The sequence below is a fragment of the Ammospiza caudacuta genome, chromosome 12 (assembly GCF_027887145.1).
Source record: "Ammospiza caudacuta isolate bAmmCau1 chromosome 12, bAmmCau1.pri, whole genome shotgun sequence".
NCBI classification, from domain to species: Eukaryota; Metazoa; Chordata; class Aves; order Passeriformes; family Passerellidae; genus Ammospiza; species Ammospiza caudacuta.
The window spans coordinates 4,534,820-4,550,416 of NC_080604.1; the positions used below are offsets into that span (position 1 = coordinate 4,534,820).

At 41.7% G+C, this 15,597-nt stretch overlaps 1 protein-coding gene across 2 annotated transcripts in view; it reads right to left on the reverse strand.

Annotated features, from left to right (window-relative positions):
* Positions 1–2,094: 2,094 nt before the first annotated feature.
* SLC6A11 (solute carrier family 6 member 11) overlaps positions 2,095–15,597 on the reverse strand; it is a 107,985-nt gene continuing 94,482 nt past the window's right edge. For both annotated transcript variants that reach the window (XM_058812667.1, XM_058812668.1), the window contains exons 10-15: positions 15,399–15,511; positions 13,699–13,836; positions 10,970–11,072; positions 10,159–10,259; positions 8,721–8,891; positions 2,095–5,983 (exon numbers count right to left, since the gene is read on the reverse strand). In XM_058812667.1, the coding sequence (XP_058668650.1) occupies positions 5,831–5,983; positions 8,721–8,891; positions 10,159–10,259; positions 10,970–11,072; positions 13,699–13,836; positions 15,399–15,511 (779 nt within the window). In that variant the 3' untranslated portion in view covers positions 2,095–5,830. The remainder of the gene's footprint in view (positions 5,984–8,720; positions 8,892–10,158; positions 10,260–10,969; positions 11,073–13,698; positions 13,837–15,398; positions 15,512–15,597) is intronic.

The window sequence follows — 15,597 nt, forward strand, 5'->3', positions numbered from 1 at the left end:
GCTCATCACGGTGTGAAAGGAGCCTCTCCATCAGCTGATATCAGCACCTTGGAAGAAACAGGGGCCTGGCTGTTACCCTGGCACAGAGCAAAACAGCACAGGAGTGGCACAGTCAGAGAGGAGTGGAAAGGTTTTGTCAAAATCCACGTTTTCCTTATTAGAGCCAGGCTTGGGTAGTCAAGATGAGAAAGAGCCTTTAAGAAAAGAATTTCATTTCCTGTGTTGCAGGCTGCAGGATAAGAGGGTGCCTCAGGGGCAAGAGCAGAATTTTTCATGAGTGTGTTGTGTGTTAAAGTAAGAATTTCTCCCTGCATGTGGGCCTGAGATATAAGAAAGGGTCATAGAAAAATTTGGGTTGGAAGGGACCTTAAAAGTCACCCAGCTCCACCCCTGCCATGGCAGGGACACCTTCAAAAGTCCCAGGGTGCTCCAAGTCCCAGTGTCCAGCCTGGCCTTGGGCACTGCCAGGGATCCAGGGGCAGCCACAGCTGCCAGGGCCTGCCCACCCTCACAGGGAACAATTCCTGCCAATATCCCATCCATCCCTGCCCTCTGGCAGTGGGAGCCATTCCCTGTGTCCTGTCCCCCCATCCCTTGTCCCCAGTCCCTCTCCAGCTCTCCTGGAGCCTCTTCAGGCCCTGGCAGGGGCTCTGAGCTCTCCCTGGAGCCTTCTTCTCTCCAGGTGAGCTCCAGGGCAGAGGGGTCCAGCCCTCTCATCACTTTTGTGGCCTCCTTTTGACTTATTCCAACAGTTCCACATCCTATTGATGCTGGAGGCTCCAGGGCTGAACACTTCAGGCACCCAGCAGAGCACAAAAATATAAAATCAGAGCCCTGGCTGGGAGGTTCTTTCATTTCATTTCATTTCAGCAGCTGGAAGATGCAATTCCCTCCCTGGAGCATCTCCTGTGGCTGGGCAGGGAGCTGAGGGCACTGGGAGCTTGACTTGGGCAGGGTTTTCATCGCCAGCAGCTCCTGAAGCACTCCCTGCATGGCTCTGACTGTACCAGGGACACAAAGGGGCCCCACCAAACCAGGCATGGGTGGGAAGGAAGGGCCAGCAGCAGGCAAGTGGTGACTGGTCAGCAAAAAATCTATATTTATATTTATATTATATTTATATTATATTTTTATTATATTTATATTTATATTTATACTTATATTTATATTTATATTTATATTTATATTTATATTTATATTTATATTTATATTTATATTTATGCATATATACTTATATACTTATATGCATATTAATATCTACATCCATATAATATCTATTTATATTATTCATATTTAAATTTATTATATTTATATTTATAATTTATATGGTAACTTTTTACAAATTTGAAAATATATTTTAATTTTTTAATTTCTAAAATTTATATTATTATAAATATAATATTATAAATTATACTACTTTATATTATAATTTATAGGTATAATCTTTCTATTTATATTTACTTTTGCTTTATATTTTTATCTATATTTATTTATATCTATATTTTATATATTTAGATATAAATAAATATAGATATATTTATATAGCTAGATATAATATAATATAATATAATATAATATAATATAATATAATATAATATAATATAATATAATATAATATAATATAATATAATATAATTAATATATATGGCTGAGAGAAACTAAAGTTCCCTGGGGTCTATATCTATATTTATTTTTTAATATATATATATTTATACCTAAATATCTATATAAAATACAGATATAAATAGATACAGATATAAATAAATATGGATATAGGCCCCAGGGAACTTCAGTTTCTCTCAGCCACAGATTTGCTGCATGACCTCAAACAAGTTGCTAAACCTCCTTTTGTTTCTCAGTTCTGCACAAGGATTTGTTTGCTCTGCCAGGGTAGCTGGGGTTATTTAATTCATTAAGGGATTGTCATGTCCTGTACATGGATATAAACTAAAATACACAGAATGGAGTTTGCCCATTTCCTTTAATTTTTGAGAACAAAGTCAGTAGATGAAATCTTGTGCCCTTCAAAACCAAACAGAAACACAAATTTCTTTGTGTAAAATGTTACATAAACCTTAGTGGTTGTTCATTTTTATTGTATTATTTTTAATAATTCTGCAGATATTTCAGAAAAGGGCAGATAAAAAAGAGCTGGGTAAACACAGAGCTGGGTTTTTTACATTTTCCCCTCATATAATTTCAAAAATCCCCCAACCACAATTAGGAAATTCACCATCCCACTTCCCTCCCCACAAAAAGAAAAAAAAAAATCTTTTTTTTTTCTTTAAATCAGTAAAGTGTTGAACAAATCAGCAATTAGGAGCACACAGAGCACAGCAGTAAGAGCAGGGATGCTTTAGAGCACAGGTGAAATGTTCACAGCAGCACGGGGAGCAGCTCCTGGGCACAGCACAGCCTTCCTGCATTCACACAAAGCACAGGGAACACTTTTTGTCCTACAGCAGCGTTTATCCTGATCCCTGTCATGCTTTAGGCCTTTAGCTTTTGTATTTTTCAATTCCTGTGCTGCATTAGTGCATAATCTCAACTCCAGACAGAGTGTTATTTACTGCCTTCACATTTTGGTCAGACACAATTCCTCTCTGGGCCTAGAACTCAAGGACACCTCACTGCCTCAGGCCCCAAAAGTGTAAATAAAAATGAGCTGGGGGGAGCAAACTGAGGATAAATGACTTCATTATCTGCAGCTGGAATTGGAGCATTAACCCCTGATCTGTGAATGCCCAAACTGGTAATTGTGTGACAAACTCGTGCCCATGGCCCACCTTGGGCGCAGCCTCTGGAGGCTGTGGCTGCCCAAGCTGTGCCCACTGAAGGCTTTCATAGACCCCCACTTTATTCTCTGAACCCTGCCTGGCCTCTGCTCTGGGGGCCCCTCCAAGGCATCATTTCCTGTCCTATTTGGGGTTCCAAAAACACCAAGGCATCCCCTCAGCCTGTGTGGCGTCACTTTCTGCCCATGAATGGCCCCAGGAGCGGGGTCTGAACCTCTTGGCACTTCCTCAGAATCCTGATTGCCAAGGGAATGACACTGAAATCCAGACTGAGCATGACCTAAAGGTGTTGAGGAGCCTGAAATCCAGGCTGAGCACAACCTAAAGGTTCTCAGGAGTCCCAAATCCAGGCCAAACACAACCTAAAGGTTCTCAGATTCTCTCAGGTTCTCATTTCTTGGCCTGAAATCCATGCCCAGCACAACCTAAAGGTTCCTCAAGTCCAGGCTGAGCACAACCTAAATGTTCTCAGGAGTCTGAAATCCAGGTCAAACACAACCTAAAGGTTCTCAGGAGTCCCAAATCCAGGCCAAAGACAACTTAAAGGTTCTCAAGAGTCCTGAAATCCAGGCTAAGCACAACCTAAAGGTGTTCAGGAGTCTGAAATCCAGGCTGAGGACAACCTAAAGGTTTTCAGGAGTCCTGAAATTCAGGCCCAGAACAACCTGAAGGTTATCAGGTTCTCTCAGGTTCTCATTTCTTGGCCTGAAATCCAGGCCCAGCACAACCTAAAGGTTCTCAGGAGCCTTAAATCCAGGCCTAACACAACATAAATGTTCTCAGGAGTGCTGAAATCCAGGTCAAACACAACCAAAGGTGCATCTCCCTTCACTGATCAGAAAATATCTTCACATTCTCCTTGGGAGTTACCATAACCCACCCCAGGACCCACGTGTGGCTTTGGGGCCTTGGCTCTGCAGCCTGGGTTGGTGGAGAGAAAGCCCAAATCACAAATATTGTTAGAAATAGTCCTGACTTGTTGGGACTTCCAAAAATGTGAATTCCTAGATTTTGGAGTGTCAATGTCAGTTCAGACTTTTCATTTTATATAAATGAATCTGTGGTTTCAATTCTGGAACATTTGTCTCCCAGTTTCCCCATGGGATTGAGTTTTGACTCTCTCTGAGGGAGGCACAAAACCATGCTTCTGTGCCTTCCTAAATCCAGGTTTCTTCCAAATGTCCTGCCCCAAGCACCTCACAGTGGAGACATGCAAACAAGACTTAGAGGATTTGAAGTCCTCTGCTAGGTTTCCACTTTGCCACACACAAAATAAACTCCTACAAAAATAAAGTAAAAATGAAATGGCTCTATTAGATTTAATGAAGTGACTTGAGACAAAGCAGTTCCATAAAAATGCTTTTTTTTTTAAGAAGTAACAGCAAGAGCTCAGAGAAGTGCTGACTGCAGGTACAGTTCTAGCCAATATTAAGATATATTTAGTGATTTCTAGGGAAATATTTCCTTGGGAGAAGGTCAGGAGCCATTTCTGTTGCTTACAACTCCAGGTGCTGTGTCTGAGCTCCGGTGGGTTGGAATTGAAGAGAAGGCAGCAGGTTTTATGATGTTTCTTCTGGGCTGTCTCTTGTCTTTGTCCCCAGATCCTGTGCAGTGCAGGATGCTGTTCCTCCACAGGTTTCTCACACAACCATCAAATAACAAAAACAAGCCAAGAAAAAATTGTCCAGAACAAATAACCATGTTTGGAGTATTATCAGGTAAAAAAACCACATTCTTAGACAAAGTTTAGGAGTTTTCATACTGCGGCATCTGCACACCTCCTGGAACAACCATCCAGCAGCTGGATCCACGTACAAAACCACATTATTTAAAGCCAGGGAGTCAGTCCAGAGCAAGGCCTGACTGACACACTGTGTCTGAGGGGTCACAGGAGCCCTGTGTGAGTCCCCTCCTGCACCACACAGAAGTGACCTCCTGGGGCTCCTCCATGCATAAAGGACATCACCCCAACCTCCTGCTAAAGAAATCCCTGCTCTGACCTCAAACTCCAGCCCAGCAGGGCAGAGGAAGCAGTGCTTGATCTGAGGTGACCTGGGAAGGACCTTGAAGAGGAATCAGAATTGCAAGGATCATCCAGCCCAGCTGCTGGCCCTGCACAGGACACCCCAAAGCCCACCCTGTGCCAGCAGAGGAGCTGGGTAGGGCTGCACTGTAGGATCCCGGATTCCTGTGGAGGGGAAATAGTTGTACAGACAGAGACAGCCCTAAAGCTGGCCTTAAACCTGTTCTTTTCCCCTCAGGACACCTCCAGCTCTGTGAAATAAATTGATCTGTTGGAGGAGCACACACAAACACAGGTCACTCCAGGGAATGGGAAGTGCTGGCCAAAATTCAGGAGCAGCCACTCACATGGGAAAATGGAAAATGTTTGGGAGCACATCCTGACAGAGACCAGGAACTTACAGCAGCAAAATTCAGAGCCCTTCAGAACCAGCCTCTATCCAATCTTCAGGAAAACAGTGGCTCAGGATGGGCCCATTCCACATTTCCAGCCCTGCTGAAGCCAGTGGAGGGTGGAGGGAAGGAGATGGGAGCAGCTGAGGCGCTGTCAGCATCACCAAACTCGCCCTGAAAGGAGATTTCTTCCCAAGCAAACAACAGGACAGGCTGGTCCCCTTTATATACACACATGGACAGCTGAAATGGGCTGAAATGCTTACAGGTTAGAAGGTCTATACAACATTACACCTGCCACAAATCAAAGTAGAAAAGTTTTACAGCACATTATACAGGTCCCTCTAAAAGTCTAAAAAAAAACCAAAAAACATTGACTGGAATCACCATATTACAAGAAGTCATCACTAACAGACCATATAATACTATTTCTTTTTCTTTTACAGAATCATTATGGATAGAGTAATTTAAAAAAATCACTTTTTAAACAAGTATACAATTTTCACTTTAAAATTAACTGGTTAATAAAATTCTGTGCAAAACAAGCCAGCTTCTATAATTAAGTGAATTTATTTATTTCTTTATACAAAAAAAATAAAACAAAGAAAAAAAAAGTTCTTTCAGAAATGTGTCTCCTTTTCTGTGATGGTGGAAATGGTGCCATCTCCTTTCAGTTTGGCATCGCAGTCATTTATTGCTGCAATGTAGGCTCCTCCTCCCAGCTTGCCCCGCATTTTCAGGTCTGAGCTAGGTGTAATCAGCTTCCTGAATTTCTAGAAAATTGGAGAAATTGCAAATCATTATGTTTTTCTTGGTCACAGACACCTCTCTTTAATAGATCCATTAGAAAAGGATTTTCTCCTGCTTTTCTCTTTTATTTCCCTCAGACCTGCAGGCTGCACCATTCTGGATAAATCCAGACCAAAGAAAGCAAAGCTCAAACCAAATTGAATTTTTATGCTAATTTAATCATCCCCTTTCATGAAGACTCTCAGCACTGTCTCTACAGGTACATTTTGTTTCCCATTTTGTCATCCATGATGTCCACTGGAAAAAGCAAATAAACCAGAGACAGCTAAGGTGTATTGAGCTGTGATAGAGCAAAATCTGCTTTCACTTTTCTAGCAATGACATCCACAGCAAGGTTGCTGCTCACAGCAGGAAGTTGGCTCCTCAAGAAGCTCCCAGCTGTGATTCAAAGAATCCTCTTGTCATCCTGGCAGGGAAAAGATAACGACCTGTCTGCAGTGCTGCAGCTCCAGCAAAGTCTTCTCACCAGCAGGGACAAGTGAATTGAGGAGATATTTAATGTTTAGATTTGTGCAGACTTCCTTTTTTGACTCTCTGAGACAACTTAATGATGGAAAATTCAGTTTTAGTTTATCTATCCAGTAAAGATTTCCTAGGCAATCTCCAGGCTGTGTTTAACCAGCTGGACAGAGTCTGCAATGTGGACAAAACGAGGCTTTTTCGCAATGTTAGAACCCAAAATGGTTGAAAAAGTTTTGCATTTTTGTTTCTTCCACTGTTGTTTCCTTCACTACCTTTCTTTGAAGCTCCCACAGAAACGAGCAGCCTTCCAAACTTAAATTTGATAATAACCTCAGTCTAGACCTGAGCTAACCTGACACCAAATGTCAGAAAATTCCACTGAATCTCTATATTTCCCTGAGTTTCTCATTTAGAGAAGTGAAATTAGGAAAATTGTCTAGAAAATAGGAAAATGGGCAGCCCAGCTCCTGGAGAAAATACTGGCAGCACAACAAAAACCATGGAAAAAGGGAATGGCTGATACAAACCTTGAGGGATTTGGGTGATAGGCAGTCTCCAGGCTGTGTTTAACCAGCTGAACAGAGTCTGCAAAGTGGACAAAATGAGGCTTTTCTGCAATGTTAGAATCCCAAATAGCTGAAAAAGTTTTGTATTTTTGTTTCCTCCACTATTGCTTCCTTCACTGCCTTTCTTTGGATGGAGCTCCCACAGAAACGAGCAACTTTCCAAGCTTAAATTTGATAATAACCTTGGCCTAGACCTGAGCTAACCTGACACCAAATCTCTGGATCTATTTATTTGCCTGAGTTTCTCATTTAGAGAACTGAAATTAGGAAAACTTTCCAGAAAATGGGAATGTGGGCAACCAGGCTCCTGGAGAAAATCCTGGCAGCACAACGAAAACCATGGAAAAAGGGAATGGGGGGTACAAACCTTGAGGGATTTGGGTGATAGGCAGTCTCCAGGCTGTGTTTAACCAGCTGAACAGAGTCTGCAAAACGAGGCTTTTCTGCTATGTTGGAATCCCAAATGGCTGAAAAAGGTTTGTATTTTTGTTTCTTCCACTATTGCATCCTTCACTGCCTTTCTTTGGAGCACTCACAGAAACGAGCAACTTCCAAACTTAAATTTGACAACAACCTCAGCCTAGACCTGAGCTAACCTGACACTAAATGTCAGAAAATTCCACTGAATCTCTTTATTTACCTGAGTTTCTCATTTAGAGAACTGAAATTAGGAAAACTTTCCAGAAAATGGGAATGTGGGCAAGGCAGCTCTTGGAGAAAATCCTGGCAGCACAATGAAAACCTTGGAAAAGGGAATGGCTGGTACAAACCTTGAGGTATTTGGGTGATGTTACAACATTTTAAGCTACAAATTATGCTGGGACAGAGCACCTTAAATTGGTTAGTTTACCACTGGCAGCAAAAAACCCAACAGGAGTTCAGAATAAAGCAGAGAAAGTGCAGAATTCTCTTTCCAGCAGTGGCTGAGAGCCCTAACGCAGAGAACAGGGATGTGGCACTGCTGTTCTGATCAAAGGGTGCAGGTGAGTGGTGGAACTCAGGACATCCCTCTGGCTGCCCTGGATGGCTCCAGCCCCTGCCAGGGGGCTCAGAGACCCTGGCACAGAGCCCAAGACCCCTGTGACTTTGATTGTGACCCATGGAAAAAAATTACCAACCTTATATGAGGATCTGCAAGCCACAAAAGTCTAAGTAGAATAATAGTTTGTCATGGGGTGAAAAATGGATTTTTGGGGTTTCTGGAATGGAGGTTCAGGAGGCAAGATGGAGGAATCTGGGCATGTCCTGCCTTTCTCCTTCTCCTTGGCCTCCATCTTCTGCTGTGATGTTGGCACGTTTAGATTGGTTTAGAGTAGAAGCTCACTGTCTAACACAGGTGACAGGTATTGGGAAGTTATGGTAAATAGTGCACACGTAGTTTTAATATAAAAAGATAACACCGCCCTGAGGGCAGTCAGTGTGCCTCTGTCTGACCTGCTGGACGGACCTCAGCAGCCCTGAGAAAGAATTTTATAGATAAGAAACAATAAACAACCTTGAGAAAGAAAATAGAAGAGCTCTGACTCCTTCTTTGACTGCCAGCCTGAGAAAAGACACTTTCTAACACATCTCAGAGTCACTTTGACCAGCAGAACTCCCGAGAGGTGAGGATAACACCCCCCTTCCCAGCTCTTTTTGCAGCATCACTGATCTCTCTGCAGCTCTCTCTCACCTCCATGAAGGTGCCCTCTGTCTTCCAGAGCTTGATGCAGATCCACAGCGGGATGCAGACCATGGAGGAGAGTGCCATCATCCAGCCGATGCCGTAGCCCCAGTCAGGGTAGATGTACACATTGTTGTACTTCAGGGGCTTGTACTTCACCAGGAAAAAGATGAAGATTCCCTGAAACAAGCAGAGATATTTTGTCAGAGGTATCTGGGCAAAGCCTGTGTGTGTAACAAGGATTTGGCTGAGCGTTTAGGCCAGGCTCCCTGAGGAGGGAGAGCAGAGGGAAGCTCTTCACTCACAGCAAAAAACCCACCAGCAACATCCTCTTTTCCGTACAGCTTAAATAACAAATCTCAGAGGCTCCTGCAGGAACGAGCAACCTTTCAAGTTTAATCCTATTTACCTCTTGATGACAATAAACCCAGCACTTTGATGGCAAACAGCACCTGGGCAGGAAAGATTAAGTTTTGCTGCAGTGAACCAGCTGTGATTAAATAACATGAGCTGGGTTGTCTCCAGCCTGTCAGGATGAAAAATGAAAGCCAAATTTTTTGAAGTTGCTTTAATCCAGTGTGTGTATCTGCAGTTCCAATGCTTTCATCCTGCCAAAAACCCTAAAAAATCTGTCTCCATTTCTAATCAAGCAGCTTGGACCATTTCAATGTATGAAACAGAGAAAAGCTACCATGTATTTTTCCCCAAAGTGGTGAAACGAGTGCACATGGTATGGAGACCATTTCAGATTTGGTGCAAATGGGTCAGAAATTTTCCTAAGTTTGCAAATGGGAGCCTGGATGTCGAGGTGCCCCAGCTGCTGTGGTTTGCAGTTGCCATCACTGGAGTGTTGCACAGCTGGAAGGGGTTTTGGCATCTCATCCTCAATTTTAAGGGCAATCAGCTCATGTTGCTTTTGGAACTTTGTCCCTGTGATGCTGTCACATCTCTGCAGAGCTGGCACCAGCTTCCTTCCCCTCCTTGATGCCTGTGGGATGGGCTTTTGGCCTCTCCTGCTACTTTTAAAAGTAAAAAATGTCTTGTCTCCTTTGGAAAATATCCACTCCCCCCCAAAGAGAGAGGAGAAGGGAGGAGAAAGCAGCAAAGGACCCAGCCCAAGTCTGGATGAGCTTGGGCTGTGTGTTGGCACACAAAGTGCACCAAGCACAGAGAAAAACATCTCTTTTGTTCTGGCAAATCTTCATTTCGGGTCCTGGCATTATTTGTGTCCCTATGATTGTACATACTAAGGTTTTTCACAGAATATTTAACAATTTTACAGATATTTAACAATTTTACAGATCCTACAGAGTGTTTTTTATTTGCAATACATGCTATAAATCAACAGGCATTTCTCTCAACTATTAGCAGCAGCAAAAATAGAAAAAAGATTTCCAGAACCCCCTCTTTATATCTAAAACAAGTGTTTTGGACATTCTGTACTTACTGCACAAATACCTGGAGTTAGGACCATCCAGCACCACTTAATCAACGACACAGGTTTGTACCCAATCATGTCTTCAATGTTCTCATAAAAGCGATTGCTGCCTGCCCAAAACCAAAGGAAAAGCAGATGTAGAGTGCACATGGAAGGGGTTGTCCAAGTCAAGATTTAAAGCAGTGAAATACAGACAGGGGAAGGCTGAAGCTGCTCCTCTTTCCCTGTAAAACTCCTCCCTCCCATCTGCCCTGTGTTCATGGCATGGGTTGATCTACAGTTCCTGATGCTATAAAACTTCTGCTGCTATGAAACTTTTATTTCATACAGATCGTTGTATCTCTTATCAGAGAGGGAGGTTTCATTAGTGTGGCACAAGCTGTCACAAAAATATGAACATTTTGCTTGGTCCTACTCTCCTTTTTCCTCCACACCTTGAGTTTTGCTTTCCTTCAGAGCAAGTATAATCCTAATATATTCTGCTTAGTTGGTTTATTCTCTTTGTTGTGGGATCAGGTTGTAAACAGCCCCAGCCAAAGAGTATTTATTTTATATATAAATATAATTTGTATATGTAAATATATTTAGGTGCTCATGTGTGAACCCAAGGATAGCTGGGCACGTGATCTGCAGTTCTATGGCGCTTTACAAAGTGAAATTATGCAGAGTGAGCATCTTTGTGGAGAAAAAGGCATTTATGATTTTTTGGGGGGAATAGGAATGTGGAAGGTCCTATTCCGTAAGGGTACAAGGTTGTCACTTTGTTTTTATGCAAATAGAAAACTTTGATACGAAAAACAGAGGGATTTTCATCACTCACCATACACCCAGCCTATGCAGACACACTCAAATATGGCCACAAAGAGCAGGCACATCCCACTGGCTGCATAGGAGTCAAAGAGCTGGAACACATACATCCCACCCTGGAAGAGAAAATGGGAAAGGGGAAAAAAACCCTGGGTTGGCACCAGTGGGAATATTTCATAGCAAATCTCTTTTAATTACACTGTCATGGTGCTGGCTCCCTGGCAAGCTTCCTATTCAAGTTGGTTCCTTCTTGAACAAAGAATTTTAATTTCTTGGTTTGTTTTTTTAATCTGCACTTCTTTAAGGGTGGTAAATCTGGAGTGGGGAGAAGTATATTTGATTTTTTTTTCCCCAAAAATGCTCTCCCACCTCCCTGCTTTTACCTCTGTTTTTTTTATCACATCAAGCTGTAGATATTCCCAGGTGATTCTGACCTCCAGATCCTGGTTCTGTATCTGTGTTGTTAATATGTAAAATATTTAATTAAAATGTGGGGAAAGAAGGTAAAATCTGTAGCTACAAAAATCCCTCTCTGATGGTGTAGGGATTAAAAATTGAGTAAAGTGACCTAAAAAGTGTGAATGCAGCTTACAGACTTGAAGCCACATGGCTGAAACAAGTCTTTATTATTTGTCACAAAGAAAAAGAAATAAGAATTATCCAATCAATAACATTAGGGTTCAAATAATTAAAGTTTTATGGATAATATTATGCTTTTTATGTAAGACATAATTAAAATTATATGGATAATATTACACTTTTTATGTGAGACACAATCATTTATCACATCTGTATTTAATATTGAAATAATGAGGATCAGGAGTTCACAAGAGAGCATTTCAATGGGAAGGAATTCCAAGGAAGGAAAGAGGGGCTTGAGATGAGCTCCTCAGTTGGAATGTAATATTTTTTGGGGAGCTCATGTGATCCATTACATCTCAGACAACTTTCTGCAGATGGAAGAGAATCATAAAAGTAGGAAAAAAATGAAATTTCTACTGCAAATTCATCATGGCTCAGCAAATACCTGAGCAAATTGCAAATTTAGAAATCAACCAATTAAGACAATACAACGTAAGGAGAACAAAACCCCTGCATGGATATTCCTGCAGTTTGCACCACTTGCTTCCCTTTCACTTCTCAGTTTATATTTTATATTTCTTTTCTTATATTTCTTAGTATATCTTAAAATCTCTGAGTGCTCTCTTCAGCATGTGCCCTGTGGAGGGGTTATTCCAAGATTTCCCATTTTGCATAGCAATGATTTATTTCACTGAGAATAAGAATGATTTACAGGTAAATATAAAGTCAATAAGAATATAAAATTTCTGTTCAATGCATTATTTCACACAGAGCATCATATCTCTTATCAGAGAGGGAGATTTAATTAGTGTAATCAAATATTAATGTTCCAAATTCCAGATTATTCCAAGTTGGAAGGGACACAAAATTTCTGCTCAGAGATTGGCAGCACTGATTGACATGGCTGGTGATCTGGAAACCAAAGATCGTTTGATTTTCTCTTTTCACTTTATCTTTATTGCTCTTTCCATCCAAAATGTGGCTGTTCCTGCCCAGGGCAAGCAAGCAGAAGCCATGATCAGTGTGTCAGTCAGCTGCGCTGATTGACATGCCCTGGTGATCTGGAAACCAAAGATGCTTTGATTTTCTCTTTTCACTTTACTTCATCTTCTTTATTGCTCTTTCCATCCAAAATGTGGTTGCTCCTGCCCAGGGTGAGCAATCAGGAACCACAATCAGTGTGTGTGGCTGGCTGGTGCAAAGCAGATGGAATTTCCTTGGCTGGGCTGTGTATTTCTCATTAAAATATCTCCTGAGCTCAGCTGATAAAACAAAGCCACTTTTCCAATTTCAGATGTTACACAGGAGCTGAGGACAGTCTCTCAAGGATTTTGTGGCCACATTCCTGTCTGTGGCAAAGGTTCTTGTGCTTTATCTGTGGTGGTTGTAACCAAAAGTTCTTTCTCTCTGAGCAGTGCAGGAAAAGCAGGGGAGAAAGTGGGGGAGAAGGCTGTGGGGAGAAAGTGATGCATTCATTGATATCAGAAGGCCAATTAATTACTTTATTGTCATCATGATATTTTCTGAACAATCCCTTTGCCAGGATTTTCTCCTCTGAGAAGCCTCAGAGGAAAATAAAATCAAAACTTATCTGCTGCTGCTGTGGAATGCAACAGGTGCATCTTTGACTGGTCCATGTTGGTTGGTTCTAATTAATGGCCAATCACAGTCAGCTGGCTCTGAGAGTCACAAGATTTTATTATCATTCCTTTCTATTCCTTGCTAGCCTTCTGATGAAATCCTTTCTTCTGTTCTTTTAGTATAGTTTTAATGTAATATATATCATAAAATAATAAACCAGCCTTCTGAAACATGGAGTCAAGATTCTCATCTCTGCCCTCGTCCTGGGGCCCCTGTGAACACCACCACATTTTATTATACTATATTATTCTATATTATATTAGACTACATCTAAACTGAATCTGCACAAGCACCCAGCTCAACTGCACAGAATCCCGTGACTGTCACCCAAGAGTCTCAGCACACACACTTGGCCCTGAAAGGCCAAGGAAATAAAACCCCATCTTTGGGTGAATAATCTCCACACTGCATTCTGCTTTGGCACAGCACAGACACAGCAAAGGAGAAAAGAATTGTTTTGATCATTCTTTTCTCTGCTTCTCTCAGGTTCAGAGGGTGTGAATCCCTCAGAGCTCTCACCTCAGTTAGCATGATGAGGCCGAGGAAGTAGGAGACGACGGAGAGGCCGAGGATGAGCAGCTCCCTCCTGTAGCCCCTGCGGAACACCTTGGGGTACATGTCCACCACGGCTGTCACAATGCTTTCCACACACACAAACTGCAACAAAGGACAGCAAAGATCCAGTCACATCTGTCTCCTCTGCTGCTGCCATTGCCATTTGCCACCTAACACTTTAAATATCCTCCTGTGTTTTCATCACACAGGGTTGGTGATCCCCGGGGATGCTCCATAAGGAGAAGCTCAAGCTGAGGGAACATCTCCAAATTAAAAAGTCCAAAGTTATGGATTTCCACCAAATTCAAACAGTTGGATTCTCTAATATTATCCCAGACTGCATTTACCCTGTAGCAGGTGGACTAAATGAAAATTAAACCTTTCAAATGTGGCTTGAATGGGAATAAATAATGTACAAACCCTTCATTGGGATCATGTCACTCCAGGCACTTTTGCCAGTTTTGCCATGCATCTTCCAACCTGCTAAAGGAGCAGCAGGGTTTGGGGGAAGTTCTCTCCATTTACCAGAAGAGAGAAGTTCCCCAGAGCTGTTGAGTGCCCAAGCCAGGTACCTCTAACAAAGTTCAGTGTCTTTAAGCATCAAAAAAAGCAAAAGCCCTGAGCTTCTGAGTCAGGGCTCTGGAACAAGGTTTCTAAAACAAACTAATTCTAACCTAGTCAGATGTCTATGAAAAGTCAAAAGCATGGTGTTCTTCTTACACAATGGAAATGGAATCAGAGCAACCTATTAGGTACTAGCAACATATTCCTAAAACTTATTACCTTATAAAGAACTATCCCCATTAATCACCATATAGACAGCAACACTATCATTAAAATAGAAGCCCTTTTAGTATCACCACCTGGAAATTTACAACATATATATATATATATATACACACACACATATATATAATTTTACATCAGCTTTTAAACATATATGCCTGAAAAAAACCAAACTCGCCAAAATAGACATTGGAATAGTCAAAAGCAGAATCCAGAAACTGCTCACTTAAAAAAAAAAAAAAAAAGACTTTTAAGAACCTGTTAGATCATTAAAAAGAACAGTTATTAAAACATTAAATTTAAGGATTGGAAATGTCATGCAGAACGAACACTGCTGAGCTTTAGAATCATAAACTTTCTGCACCCAGTGATGCCAAGGGCTGAGCTGCATGCTAAAACTCTCAGGCATTTCACGTTTTTCTTTGAGCAGCTTTTGTAATTTTTACAGTCACACAAGGACAACGACTTCTGTGCTGCCCCTTTGCTGCAGGATATGACTGCACATTCCTTGCTATGGTATCTTGCAGTAAAAATACACCACAGAAAATTACATTATCCCTATCTGATATTCAGCTTCAAAATTCATTGCCAAGTGCTTTAAGAATGGGCTGGTGTTTTACTGAAGCGTGAATTTTAATCAGCCCTGTTGAAGTTCAGACTGATTTCCATGTTAATAATGAGAGCAGGAGTCAGGCTGAGCCAGCCTTTGCAGTGAATCATGAAGGAATATCCAGAATCACGACTGAGATTTAAAATAGCAGAGAATCAAGTTAGGGTTCAGTCTTTCATCAGGCTGATGCTGTTTAGGGGTGATTTCCACCTTTTGGGGAGGTGGAAATAAAAAGCTAAAGCTCATTGCAGTGGTGTTTGTTTCATACCTGACTGTCCAAGCCCAGGAAGATGAGCATCATGAAGAACAGAGCTGCCCACAGAGGAGACAGAGGCATCATGGTGACAGCTTTAGGGTAAGCAATGAATGCAAGCCCTGGTCCTGAAAAGGAGTAAAGAAATTAAAAGTTTATATTTGTGTGGGAGTTTGAGATGGAGTTCAGCTCCTCCAGAGCAGCCTGAGCTGTG